Source organism: Lontra canadensis, unplaced genomic scaffold, assembly GCF_010015895.1.
Source record: "Lontra canadensis isolate GAN:19392208 unplaced genomic scaffold, GSC_riverotter_1.0 scaffold28, whole genome shotgun sequence".
NCBI lineage: Eukaryota > Metazoa > Chordata > Mammalia > Carnivora > Mustelidae > Lontra > Lontra canadensis.
Genome location: NW_022631022.1, coordinates 6654441 through 6668187, shown reverse-complemented (window position 1 = coordinate 6668187; position 13747 = coordinate 6654441). Strand labels below are relative to the sequence as shown.

Sequence of the window (13747 nt, the reverse complement as noted above, 5' to 3'; positions counted from 1 at the left end):
CACTGCCCTGGCACACTACAGGAAGTTGGTCTAATTATATCAAAATTGAACAGTGAGCCATGAGTATTTACAGACTTTTATATTAAATAAAGTAATTGTGAGACAAATTAACATGGTAAGTTACACTTGCTAAAGGGGCAGATTTCATTAAAAGAGAAATGCCTTTCAGGGTAGTTTCACTCAATGCTATGAAATTTTCCATGCAAATTCTCCTTCCATTGGTCAAAAGGACCAAAATATTAAAGAAGCTTCCAGCTGAAGAAGTAATTCCAACATGTTATTGTTTACATTTCTAGCACAGACCCCACTTGCCACTTAATCAAAACAAATTTTAAGTATGACTAAGTTAATATAAAGTTCTATAAAGTTATAGAAAATATATCAAATTATTTTATATATCAGAATTATTTTTAATGTACTTGTATATATTAAATTCCCTACCATATAAAAAATCCTATTATAAATCTTAAAGCAGTCAGCCCTCAAATCTGCCTTTTGAGAAGCTTCAAATTTCACTATGCTACTGTATAAGACAATAGTCAACATGTACCTCTGGAGTTCCTATAGAGATAAGCAAATCAGGAAGGATTGAAGAACCCCAGAGGAGCACTTCTTATCAAGGCTCTAAATAAAGTCTCACTCACTAAAAATGGTTCCATTTTATTGCTTTTTACAAGTGTGAAAACGACTGCCACAGAGAGGAATTAAATATAATTGAGAAACTACCACACTCTAGAACCAGAATCAGAAAGGCAGTCTGGATTTGAAAGTTATCCATAGATCAAACTGTAAGCTCCACAAGGGCAGTAGATCATACATGCTTCACCCCATGAACATTCAGCATCCAGCACAGGGCTTTCCACAAGACAACACTAAATATTTAGTGAATGAACAAATGGCTACAAAACACTGGGAAACAGAAATGATGGTAAAGGAGAAAAACGTGAATTACATTTCCATATTTTCTTTTTTAAAAATGGTATATTATCAAATGGGCTCCATTAAAAGCTCAAGAATGGATAAGAATATAATTTTTTATATAGCTAGATATAATGAACCATGCATACCCACCAGGCTTGATGTCCTTGTAAACAAAGCTTTCCAAGCCATATATGAACTCCCCTGAGTGTGCGCCTGCATCCGCATGGCAGCAATAACCAGAATGCAAAGCATTTAAGAGACACCTTAATTTCACATGTAAAACATGTCTAAACTTAATTCAAAGAATTAGAAATCATGTAATAGACAGGAAAAATGTGGTGACAACAAAACCATCTATTTCTAAGGAAATATTCACAGTGAAACCATTTCCAGTAGTTCAACATACAAACTTTATTATCATATTACAACAAAATTTCCTAATAATTGAAATTATAACAATTAACAATTTCAAATTAAGCAAGGCAGACAAATATCAATTATGGCCAATGTTTCAATGAATTAGTTGAAATTTTTAAACAGTGCAAAATCTGCTATTTTGGCTCCCTTTTCGCTCACTGTTTTGCCCATTTGCAGAATGAAATATTGCTGCGATAGTTATACTAACTTCAGAGTTAGTTTTAGTCTGATTTGTTCCCTTTAGATACACTGTTTGAATCCTTTCTATCCATTCTTATTAGTGATGGCTACATAGCACTGTCCTCCATTTCCCTCCTCACATATAGTCCAGACACGAAGGTAAGTTTAACCTTCCTAAAACACAGTTTTGATGACATCACCCTCTAGGTTTTTAAAGAAAGAAAAAGAAAATCTTACTACTGACTCTCTCACTGGTTACAGATGGAAAGTCTACTATGACACAACTAAAAATATAGGATCTACATAGAGCCAGAGTAGGTTCGAATTATAGCTCTAACATTTTCTAGCTATGTGACTTAGGACAAGTTATGTAACTTACGGTCTTCTCAACTGTAAAATGGGAACAATAATAGCCTTATAGAATTATGACTATTAAATGAGTCAATACATCTAAAGCATTTTGAAGAGTGGCAATTAGTAAATGCTCAATAAGTGTTAGCTACTATCATTGTTATTACCATCACCACTGTCACCATCATGGCATTCAAATCTCTTAAAATTGACCTAAAGTGAGCTTTCCAACTTACAACTAATTACATTCCATCTGACTCCCAAATTCGGAGCTGTTCTCCATACATGTTCTCTTCTTCCCTCTCTTTACTGCCTCCTCTACTTAGAAAACCCTCTCTCCTTTTCTGCAAGCTCACCTTTTAGATATAGCTGAAATATTTATCTTCATAGTGTCTGCCCTGATCTCTTTGGCTTAATGTAGTATATTTGTTCTGAACTCCCTTACCACTTATCTGTACCTCTTTGATGAGACTCAACATATTTTTCTGTTTATGATTGATTATGCACATTTCTTATTTTTACAACTAAAATGTAAGGTTTTTGACAGCAGGATTCACAGATTTTCTGATTTTTCTGTTTCCAACAATGTGTTGAGCAGATTGGCATCAGAGTTCTCAAAAGTACCTGGTAACTAAACAACACTGCCTTCAAAATTCTAATTTTAAACCTAGCATTCTATCCCCAGCCAAAGAAAAGAAGTGCTTAAGTAAAAAAAAAAAAAAAAAAGACTTTCAGACTTGAAAGGATTTTAACAATTATATCCAACATATCCTTTCTTAAAAGCTACTAGATAGGGGCACCTGGGTGGCTCAGTGGGTTAAGCCACTGCCTTCGGCTCAGGTCATGATCTCAGGGTCCTGGGATCGAGCCCCACATCGGGCTCTCTGCTCGGCAGGGAGCCTGCTTCCCTCTCTCTCTCTCTCTCTCTGCCTGCTTCTCTGCCTACTTGTGATCTCTCTGTGTCAAATAAATAAAATCTTAAAAAAAAAAAAGCTACTAGATATACTTAAGCAAAGTAACAAACTAATAAACAAAACTCAAAGGACCCAGAAAACAGATGAAGACCAATTCTAGGATGACAACTGTGCATGCAGCAGGACTGAAAAAACAACCATTTCAAACCAGGATCTCCAAGAGAAAAATGGGTCCAAGAAGGAGACCAATAGGTGGATGGGGCAATTGGAAAGTAATGCTGATAGTCATGTAACAGATTTCACGTAGCAAGTGTAAAGAATTAAAGGTAAATTTACACAGAAAACAAAGCAAATGAAAAAGTATTTACAAATTCAAGAAAAACAAAAGGTTGCATAAGAAAGAAAATATAATCATAGTACATTTGACCTACACAGTGAATTACACTGTCATGGTAATGTAAATTTTGACTAGTAAATAGCCAAAAATTATGATATGACCATATTATGAGGAGAGGGAGGAGAATTTAGATTGAAAGGAGATGGTAAGAGAAGTAAACTTCCTGACTACCGTAAGAGAAAAGCCGAGATAATACCTTATATTAATAGATTAGATAATGACAGAACATTAGTATATCTAAAATCATGGTTCCCTTTAAGGAATGGGTCTAAAGGGTAAAGAAGAGTGGGTGAAGAATAGTGGAATAGGAGACTGACATTTTTCATCAGAAGTCTTTTTGGCAAAACTATTTGATTTTGAAGTGTGTGTATATATCATTTAGATAAAATTAACAATTGTAAATACAGAATATACAGGATTTGGGAACCTTTGGCCTCACTAGGAATTTCATCTTTCCCTTTACTTTATAATAGCCCTTCCAGGAAAATAAACTCACTACAGTAAGATAAAAGGAGAAAAACATCAAGAAGTTTATTTTTACTGTTGGGCCAAATGTTTAAAAATGAACTCATTTATATCTCAGTTTTATTTTTTTCCACAATTGTGGGCAGCACTGTATTTTACCAAATGAAACATATCAAGTAAAAATGCTTTTTTAAAGCAGATTAGCATAAGGACTTTGTTTCCAATTTTATCATCTGCTGCTTGGGGTTGAATCACTTTCCTTACCTCTCTGAGTCTCTATACATGTGCGATGGTACCTTTGTGCTTTTAAAACCAAGAAATAAGTAGAAAAATAATAAGCCTCAAAATAAAGTATGGTATTAAGTAATAATTATTAATAATGGTGGAATGCAAAGCATCAAAAGACCAGGGTGTCTTTTATTATTCGCATAAATAATACATGAAAATGCGACCGATATTCACAGAAACTAGAAAAATAATTATACTCAGTCAAGATAATTAAATGTACTGCAATTAAAAAACCCAATATCAACATATATCCCAATTATCTCATATTCCCCAATTCATCTCTTTAATTTTTTTAAAATACTGTTTTTAAGTAATCTCTACACACAACTTGGGACTTGAATCCATAACCCCAAGATCAAGAGTCACATGTTCTACCAATTGAGCCAGTCAGGCACCCAGAATTCTCTTTAATACTCAAAACATTTTTCTGAAAAAATCTAAGAGAGTAATGTTAAAACTGAGTATACTTTCTGAATTTAAGTTCTATCCCACCAAAACCTAAATTTTATCATCCAAGAAGCTATTCTTTATACTATATAAGCCTAATAGACCTATTTACACATGGTGCCACAGATGTTCAGACCCTATATATCAAGTCATCCTTAATAGTCTCTCTGCCACGGCTAAACATATGAATTTCCTAAGCATTAAAGACCCAAGAGTCAAAATTTCATAGGTACTCAATACAGAACATATAGCACATTATCATTTGCCAATTAAGCTGTCCACTACTAGAACAGGAGAGACTATATACATGCTTTTTCTTGCAGTTCACTGGAAACACGAAAATATTTTTTAAACAATCACAGTTATTTCCATCCAAAAATAAAAAAGAAAGACGAATTGGAGTTGTTTCTGAAAAGGGAAAATATAGCTTAATTTTGTATATACATAATAAATTATATGTGTATAATAATGCTATATTATATATAATGATACATTTTATTATATATACCAATTTATCTAAATATATGTCAATATACTTACTAATGAATATGTATCATTAAATATAGTGTGTTAAAAAATAAAGTTAATCTGACCTGTATCAAGAAAGAAGTGAAATTCTAGTGCTCTCCCAAGTCTTTCTCTTCATTTTATGGTACTATTTCCACATATACTAATTAACCAAGAGTGAATAAAAGTAAATAATCACACTGAATTGTCATGAGACAAAACAATTTTCATCTTGCTTTATTTAGCACATAAAAGTAATAGAAAAAAGAATACTGTTTTCATAAAAATATAAATTCTTAAACTTCAGAAGACAAAATATGCTCAAGTATTAAAAAGAGAAAAGAAAAACATTTTTAAGTTTTTAAAAATTTCTTTCATTAAGACAGCCTCCTCTGTATTTTAAGTATTTTAGTAATTTTTTATAAAAGAATCAATAATTCTGTATATGAAAAAGCACTTGAGGCAAAAAGAATCAGAATAATTGATAAAGAATTTAAATGAGAAAATATTTTTAAGAGAGATTTCTTATTGATTCAATTAAATGTCAGCAGCTTAAGCCAGGAAACAAAATCTTAGTATATCTGAGTATCATTTCTTAGTATATCTGATTACGATGCTGAATACAATCAGGAACTGGGATGTGATCTGATTGAAAGAGAAATACTGGAGGTTTGGAAGTCTTTCAACTTATCACTCTATAGACTGCTTTTTCATCTTATCCTTATTCTTGCTCCATAAACCAAATCCAAATAGTCATCAGATTTATTTTTAGATAAAAATAAAAAAACTAAACCTTGAGGTAAGATGTTAAAATGTTGAAATCTGAAGAACCAGGTTTTTAAAAATATCTTATACAATATAAAGAGATACAGCTAGAAATAGAATTACAGCACCATTTCCTCTAAACATTTATTTCACTATATTGATATGCTGAACCTCATTATCTCCCATGGATATACCTAAAAATGTAGAGGAGGAACCTATTAACATTTGCCAGAAACAAACACGTCTGCAAGATCTCACAGAAAAGTCTCTAAAACACAGCACAATAAAAACGACTGGTTGAGGAAAGTGGGAAAATAAAACTGGCAGTGAGATCAATCATATGGTAATGATTCCCAAGTGTAAGTCATTAACATACTTATAGTCAAAATTTTGAGATATGATATTGAAAGAATATTCTTTCTTTGGAACTACAACTTATGGAGGCTTAATAAAGCATCCTCTCTACAGTGCATTAAATATATCTAAAACCTTAATATATGTAAGCTTATTTAAAACAAACATATTGTATCGCTTCTCAGTCTTTTGGCTAAGATCATGTGTGAAACAAACATACTGTACCTTTCTCCGCTGCTTTTTGAAGGGCTTCTTCAATTCGGGAGAGCTCTTTCTGTTTAATATCCTGCAAGGATTTTTCTTCTTTTTCAGCATCATATTTAATACCTAAAAATATATAGTAAGTTCACATACTAGGAAATACAATTATTAAATAAAGAGGAAAAGTTCAAACTCATTATGATTGTGTGTGTATTTATAAGTCTTGTAAGCCATTTTTTGGTAATTCAAAAGAGCTGCATTCTTTAAATTAGTTTTACAAAAAGCTTAAACATAAATAAATGATTCCTATTTATTTACAAAGCTTTAATCAAAACAGAAAGGAGAGACAGAAAGGAATTAAAGGGAGAGAGGAAGAAAGGAAAAAGGGTAAGAGGGGAAAGAATGAGTAGAAAGGTAAAAGGGAGAAAAAGAAGGAAGGCAGAAAATATAATTTCCAGTTATTTTTGTCTGAGGAGTAAAATTTTGGGTAACTATAAAAAACATGTAACATCTAGTACTAGCTGATTATCAATACAGATTAATAAAAAGACTTTCCAAATTTAAGACTATATACTAACAATCAGAAAATATATCTCCTTTTTATCCAGAAATCTCATTTCTGATAATGTATCCTAAGGAAACAATACAAAAGAACAAAAAAGATACCTGTAAGAATGAGGTGTTTATAATGTTCAATGTAAGAGCCCAAAACAGTAGGCACCGCACAATACCATACAGCCTTTCAAAATTACCCCATCATATACCAAAAATATGTACATTAAGTAAAAAAACAGATCCATGTTGTATACATAATGTGATAAATGCTACATCAAATCAAATATGTATATAGTAAAGCATGGAAAGCAAAATATAAAAATAAAAATTGTGTTTGCTTTATGGTTGGGAAAACAAGTAATTTTTCCCTGAAATATCCAAACTTTTCTTAACATTACCTTGTTCTTATAACTGAACAAACAGTTGAACAAAATATATTACTTATATAAACACTATTGCTTTATATACATTCATTAAAAATTAAAATACTTTCATTTATGATAGAAAAAATTACCTATTTCACACACATTTTTGAACGAGCATTTTCTCAAAATGAGAAGCAAAAAAATAGAGAAAAAAAAGTCCGTTCTTTAAATCTGTAGATTAACACATCAGTACTTTTTAAAAACTTATTTCATTTCCTTCTCCAAAAGCAAATTTTTAATGCATCTCAAACTTAAAATGAAGGCTTAGTTGCAAAATAATTATTCACAGAGAAGATAATAAATTTAACAAACAGTTGGAATTATTCTTTCCAACAATAAAATAAAAATATTTTATGTACAATTCTGGCAATATATATGCATATATATGTAAAATGTATAAATGTAAAATATAAAATATATATTTGCATATATGTGTACAATTAGTTTATTTAAAGTACCTTCTATTTTATTAAACATAATAAAATAGCTAACCATTTAATAAAATACTTAACCATTTAATTTCACTATGCTATTGCTGAATGGTTATAACCTAAAACAACATACTTGCTCCAGGGACAACAAGCAGGTAGAGTCCCTCTAGGGTCGCAATAACTGCTTCTCCATAAAGGTTCTTCCAAGGAATCTTCAAAGTTAATTTATCTAAAGAAACATAATTTCAACCTTAAATTCTTTTTTGGGCTACTCCAGAAGATACACATTTCCCACTTTGCATTTAGAGAAAAAGTATAACAAAACACATCACACACATAGTATGTATATCACTCAGAAAAAAATGAAAAAACTCCAACACTGAAGTTTGCAAAGATCTCTTCCGTATTAATTACTATTTGAAGTAACTATTCATACTGTGCTTACACTTTTCAAACTTTCTGGCATCATCTCATTTGATATGCCCAACATACAAGAAGAATGAGGCAGCTATTATTTCAATTTTGAAAACAGAAAACTCACTCCCAGGGAAGTTAAATAAATTACATAAATCTACTTAAGTCATCAGTGTGGATGCCAGAGTGACCCAACTACTCATACCACCAGAATCACTGGCACCTTTAAATAAAAATTTCTGAAGTTCCAAGAACAGTCTAACAGCATAACAAGCAGAAGAAGCAATAAAATAACACATGTAAGGGAGCATACTTTGATTCACCTGCATGCCTTATGTTGGTCAACAGTTTTAGCTGGGAATCTATTCCCAAGGTTCAAATTATTTCTCCATTTAAATTTTATTTTTTCTGGGGCACCTGGGTGGCTCACTCATTAAGCATCTGCCTTCAGCTGGGGTCATGATCCCAGGGTGCAGGGATCAAGCCCGGCATCATCATCAAGCTTCTCCCTCTCCCACTCCCTCTGCAGTGTTCCCTCTCTCATGTCTCTCTCTGTCAAGTAAATAAAATCTTTTTTTTTAATTTATTTTTCCTTCTGTCTATAAACCTGTTGAGTTTCCTAAATAGTTACCATGTCGGTAGAGTCTAGAGGCAACGCCAGTGTACATATGGGCCATTTCTAAGTCTAATGACTTTTAGAGTAAGAACCACCTGTATTTATAACAGATACTGTTACATATGTAGCTAACTCATAAACTCTGAAAAAGTTGATTTGAGGGGCAGCTGGGTGGCTCAGTCAGTTGGGCATCTGATTCTTATTTCCACTCAGGTTATGATATCAGGGTCCTGAGATGAAGCTCTGCGATGGGCAAGGTGCTGGGCATGAAGTCTGCTCAAGATTCTCTCTCCCCGACTTTCTTCCACCCCTCCCCCTGCTCACATGCACATCCTCTGTCTCCAACATAATAAAATCTTTTTTAGAAAAGTTGATTTGAAGGGCACCTCAGTGGCTCAGTGGGTTAAGCATCTGCCTTCGGCTCGGGTCATGATCCCAGGGTCCTGGGATCAAGCCCCGCATCAGGCTCTTTGCTCAGCAGGAAGCCTGCTTCCCCCTGTCTTTCTGCCTGCCTCTCTGCCTACTTGTGATCTCTGTCTGTCAAATGAATAAATAAAATCTTTTAAAAAAAAAAAGTTGATTTGATTGCCTTTATGGTGAGCATGAGACTGAAAAAGTCAGAAATGCCCCTTTAACTATAGCACACCAAAAAAGGGATGTCTGTTCCCTATACCTTTTCTTCTCTCCATTTATCCTCACTCATTATCCTCCCATCCTTCATTATCCTGACTTCCACTGGAATTGAGTTAGTTATATCACTGACTTCCATTTACAGTATAGGAAATTTTTTAATCTTTAAGTAAAAGGATAACCAAGGAGTACCCACAAATATGTCTAGCTCTTAGAAAACCAGAACATTCTTGAGCTTACTTAACCACACTGACTTTACAGGTTAGGTGTAATATTTTAACCTCAGAAAAATTTAATAACTAATAGAAATGCTCCATAAACCAAAAAAGGGACAAATATTTTAAAAAATATGCTTTTATCCTTATATGTAAAGGGTCAGTGAGTAACCCTGAAGGGAGTCATTAAATTTTTACACTTTAAAAGACAAAAGAACAAATTCTGAAACTTCAGCAAACCTCTTCTAAAATGTAAACCTAGTTCTAATAACATAATGAATAATGTAAAAGTTCTTTAGTCACATATAACTCACCCAGTACCCCAGAAATGCAATTTTAATACTATGTCCTAAAATTGGATCTAACTTCTTTGAAGACAAACATATATTTATCCTTGCCTCTCCCACAGCTACCTACGTAGTCTCACACATAACACTGTGTGCATAAATATCTCTAAGGAATAAAGGATAAATGAATGGCATTAACTTTACTCTAGGATTTCAATTAAGCATGCAGGACCAGTGTACTTCTAGGTATCACCGCAGCTAAATATCACCACTTCACCCAGCACACGGCTCTGTATAACAGACAAGTGAAAAAGATAATGCCTGCCCTAGGGATGCTTTCAATCTAAGGGAGTGTCACCTGTTTCAAGAGACAGAAACATAAAAACATTACTTTATATTAAACGGAACATATATAAGGTGATACAAAGTAAACTCAAACAGAAGTATTCAAGTAGTCAAGTAGTAGCTGAGATGCTAGAACAGTGAAAGACAAAGCCTCCCCTGAATACAAAACAAATGAGGAAGGAAAGCCATGTGGTGAAGTAACAGAATGATGGAAGTAGAAGGAATGATGGTGGCATAAGTGAAAATTCTAAAGTAACAGCAAGTTATCTAGGGCTGTAAACTACATTTTTAAAAAGTAAAAATCAGGAGGAGGAGTCAAGATGTCAGAGAAGTAGCAGGCTGAGACTACTTCAGGTAGCGGGAGATCAGCTAGATAGCTTATTTAAAGATTGCAAACACCTACAAATCCAACGGGAGATCCAAGAGAAGAAGAACAGCAATTCTAGAAACAGAAAATCAACCACTTTCTGAAAGGTAGGACTGGCGGAGAAGTGAATCCAAAGCGAGGGGAAGATAGACCGCGGGGGAAGGGGCCGGCTCCCGGCAAGCGGCGGAGCAATGGAGCACAAAACCGGGACTTTTCAAAGTCTGTTCCGCTGAGGGACATCGCTCCAGAGGCTTAACCGGGGTAAGGCCACGCGGGGTCAGCGTGGCCTCAGGTCCCGCAGGGTCACAGAAGGATCGGGGGTGTCTGAGTGTCGCAGAGCTTACAGGTATTAGACGGTGAAGCCGGCTACAGAGACAGAGCCAAGGAGTGAGCTCTCAGCTCGGGGTTACCTTGAACTGGTCTCAGCCTCAGTCATCTCGGAGCGCGGCCGGAGGCCAGGGTGACGGGAGTAATTGGGCGCTGTTCTCTGAGGGCACACTGAGGAGTGGGGCCCTGGGTTCTCGGCTCCTCCCGGCCGGAGACTGGGAGGCCAACATTTTCATTCCCATCCTCCGGAACTCTACGGAAAGCGCTCAGGGAACAAAAGCTGCCGAAAGCAAACCCGAGCAGATTACTCAGCCCGGCCCCTGGTAAGGGCGGTGCAACTCCGCCTGGGGCAAAGACACTTGAGAATCACTACAACAGGCCCCTCTCCCAGGAGATCAACAAGAAACCCAGCCAGGACCAAGTTCACTTACAAGGAGTGCAGTTTCAATACCAAGGAGAGCAGCGGAATCCCAGAGGAGGAGAACGCAAAGCACGGAACTCATGGCTTTCTCCCCATGATTCTTTAGTCTTGCAGTTAATTTAATTTTTTTTTCTTTTTCAATTTTTTTTCTCTTCTGCTAAATTTTTTTAACTTTTTACCCTTTTCTTTTTTAACGTTTTTTAACTAGTTTATCTAATATATATATATTTTTTTCCTTTTTATATTTTTTCATTATTGGTTTTCTTTTTTTGTTTCTTTTTTCTTTTTTTTCTTTTTTTTTTTTTTTTTGGAACCTTTTTTTATCCCTTTACCCCCCCCCTCACGATTTGGGATCTCTTCTGATTTGGCTAAAGCATATTTTCCTGGGGTTGTTGCCACCCTTTTAGTATTTTACTTGCTCCTTCATATACTCTTATCTGGACAAAATGACAAGGCGGAAAAACTCACCACAAAAAAAAGAACAAGAGGCATTACCGAAGGCTAGGGACCTAATCAATACAGACATTGGTAATATGTCAGATCTAGAGTTCAGAATGACGATTCTCAAGGTTCTAGCCGGGCTCGAAAAAGGCATGGGATAGTAGAGAAACACTCTCTGGAGAGATAAAAGCCCTTTCTGGAGAAATAAAAGAACTAAAATCTAACCAAGTTGAAATCAAAAAAGCTATTACTGAGGTGCAATCAAAAATGGAGGCTCTCACTGCTAGAATAAATGAGGCAGAAGAGAGAATTAGCGATATAGAAGACCAAATGACAGAGAATAAAGAAGCTGAGCAAAAGAGAGACAAAAAGCTACTGCACCACGAGGGGAGAATTCGAGAGATAAGTGACACCATAAGATGAAACAACATTAGAATAATTGGGATTCCAGAAGAAGAGGAAACAGAGAGGGGAGCAGAAGGTGTATTGGAGAGAATTATTGGAGAGAATTTCCCCAATATGGCAAAGGGAACAAGCATCAAAATCCAGGAGGTGCAGAGAACCCCCCTCAAAATCAATAAGAATAGGTCCACACCCCATCACCTAATAGTAAAATTTACAAGTCTTAGTGACAAAGAGAAAATCCTGAAAGCAGCCCGGGAAAAGAAGGCTGTAACATACAATGGAAAAAATATTAGATTGGCAGCACACTTATGCACAGAGACCTGGCAGGCCAGAAAGAGCTGGCATGATATATTCAGAGTACTAAACAAGAAAAACATGCAGCCAAGAATACTATATCCAGCTAGGCTATCATTGAAAATAGAAGGAGAGATTAAAAGCTTCCAGGACAAACAAAAACTGAAAGAATTTGCAAACATCAAACCAGCTCTACAGGAAATATTGAAAGGGGTCCTCTAAGCAAAGAGAGACCCTAAAAGTACTAGATCAGAAAGAAACAGAGACAATATACAATAACAGTCACCTTACAGGCAATACAATGGCACTAAATTCATATCTCTCAATAGTTACCCTGAATGTTAATGGGCTAAATGCCCCAATCAAAAGACACAGGGTATCAGAATGGATAAAAAAACAAAACCCATCTATATGTTGCCCACAAGAAACTCATTTTAGACCCGAAGACACCTCCAGATTTAAAGTGAGGGGGTGGAAAAGAATTTACCATGCTAATGGACATCAGAAGAAAGCAGGAGTGGCAATCCTTATATCAGATCAATTAGATTTTAAGCCAAAGACTATAACAAGAGATGAAGAAGGACACTATATCATACTCAAAGGATCTGTCCAACAAGAAGATCTAACATTTTTAAACATCTATGCCCCTAACGTAGGAGCAGCCAACTATTTAAACCAATTAATAACAAAATCAAAGAAACACATTAACAATAATACAATAATAGTAGGGGACTTTAACACTCCCCTCACTGAAATGGACAGATCATCCAAGCAAAAGATCAACAAGGAAATAAAGGCCTTAAATGACACACTGGACCAGATGGACATCACAGATATATTCAGAACATTTCATCCCAAAGCAACAGAATACACATTCTTCTTGAGTGCACATGGAACATTCTCCAGAATAGATCACATCCTCGGTCCTAAATCAGGTCTCAACCGGTATCAAAAGATTGGGATCATTCCCTGCATATTTTCAGACCACAATGCTCTGAAGCTAGAACTCAATCACAAGAGGAAATTTGGAAAGAACCCATATACATGGAGACTAAACGGCATCCTTCTAAAGAATGAATGGGTCAACCAGGAAATTAAAGAAGAATTGAAAAAATACATGGAAACAAATGATAATGAAAACACAACAGTTCAAAATCTGTGGGACACAACAAAGGCAGTCCTGAGAGGAAAATATATAGCGGTACAAGCCTTTCTCAAGAAACAAGAAAGGTCTCAGGTACACAACCTAACCCTACACCTAAAGGAGCTGAAGAAAGAAACCCTAAACCCAGCAGGAGAAGAGAAATCATAAAGATCAGAGCAGAAATCAATGAAATAGAAACCAAAAAAACAATAGAACAAATCAA

The 13747-nt window shown here is 35.1% G+C and overlaps 1 protein-coding gene across 2 annotated transcripts in view; it reads right to left on the bottom strand.

Moving 5' to 3' along the window:
* The window catches only part of VPS13C (vacuolar protein sorting 13 homolog C), a 195290-nt gene that overhangs the window by 157289 nt on the left and 24254 nt on the right, over positions 1 to 13747 (bottom strand). The window contains exons 4-6 of one of the 2 annotated variants that reach the window (XM_032864804.1): positions 7752 to 7847; positions 6232 to 6333; positions 1072 to 1134 (exon numbers count right to left, since the gene is read on the bottom strand). In XM_032864804.1, the coding sequence (XP_032720695.1) occupies positions 1072 to 1134; positions 6232 to 6333; positions 7752 to 7847 (261 nt within the window). The remainder of the gene's footprint in view (positions 1 to 1071; positions 1135 to 6231; positions 6334 to 7751; positions 7848 to 13747) is intronic. The other variant, XM_032864805.1, reaches the window with a different exon arrangement.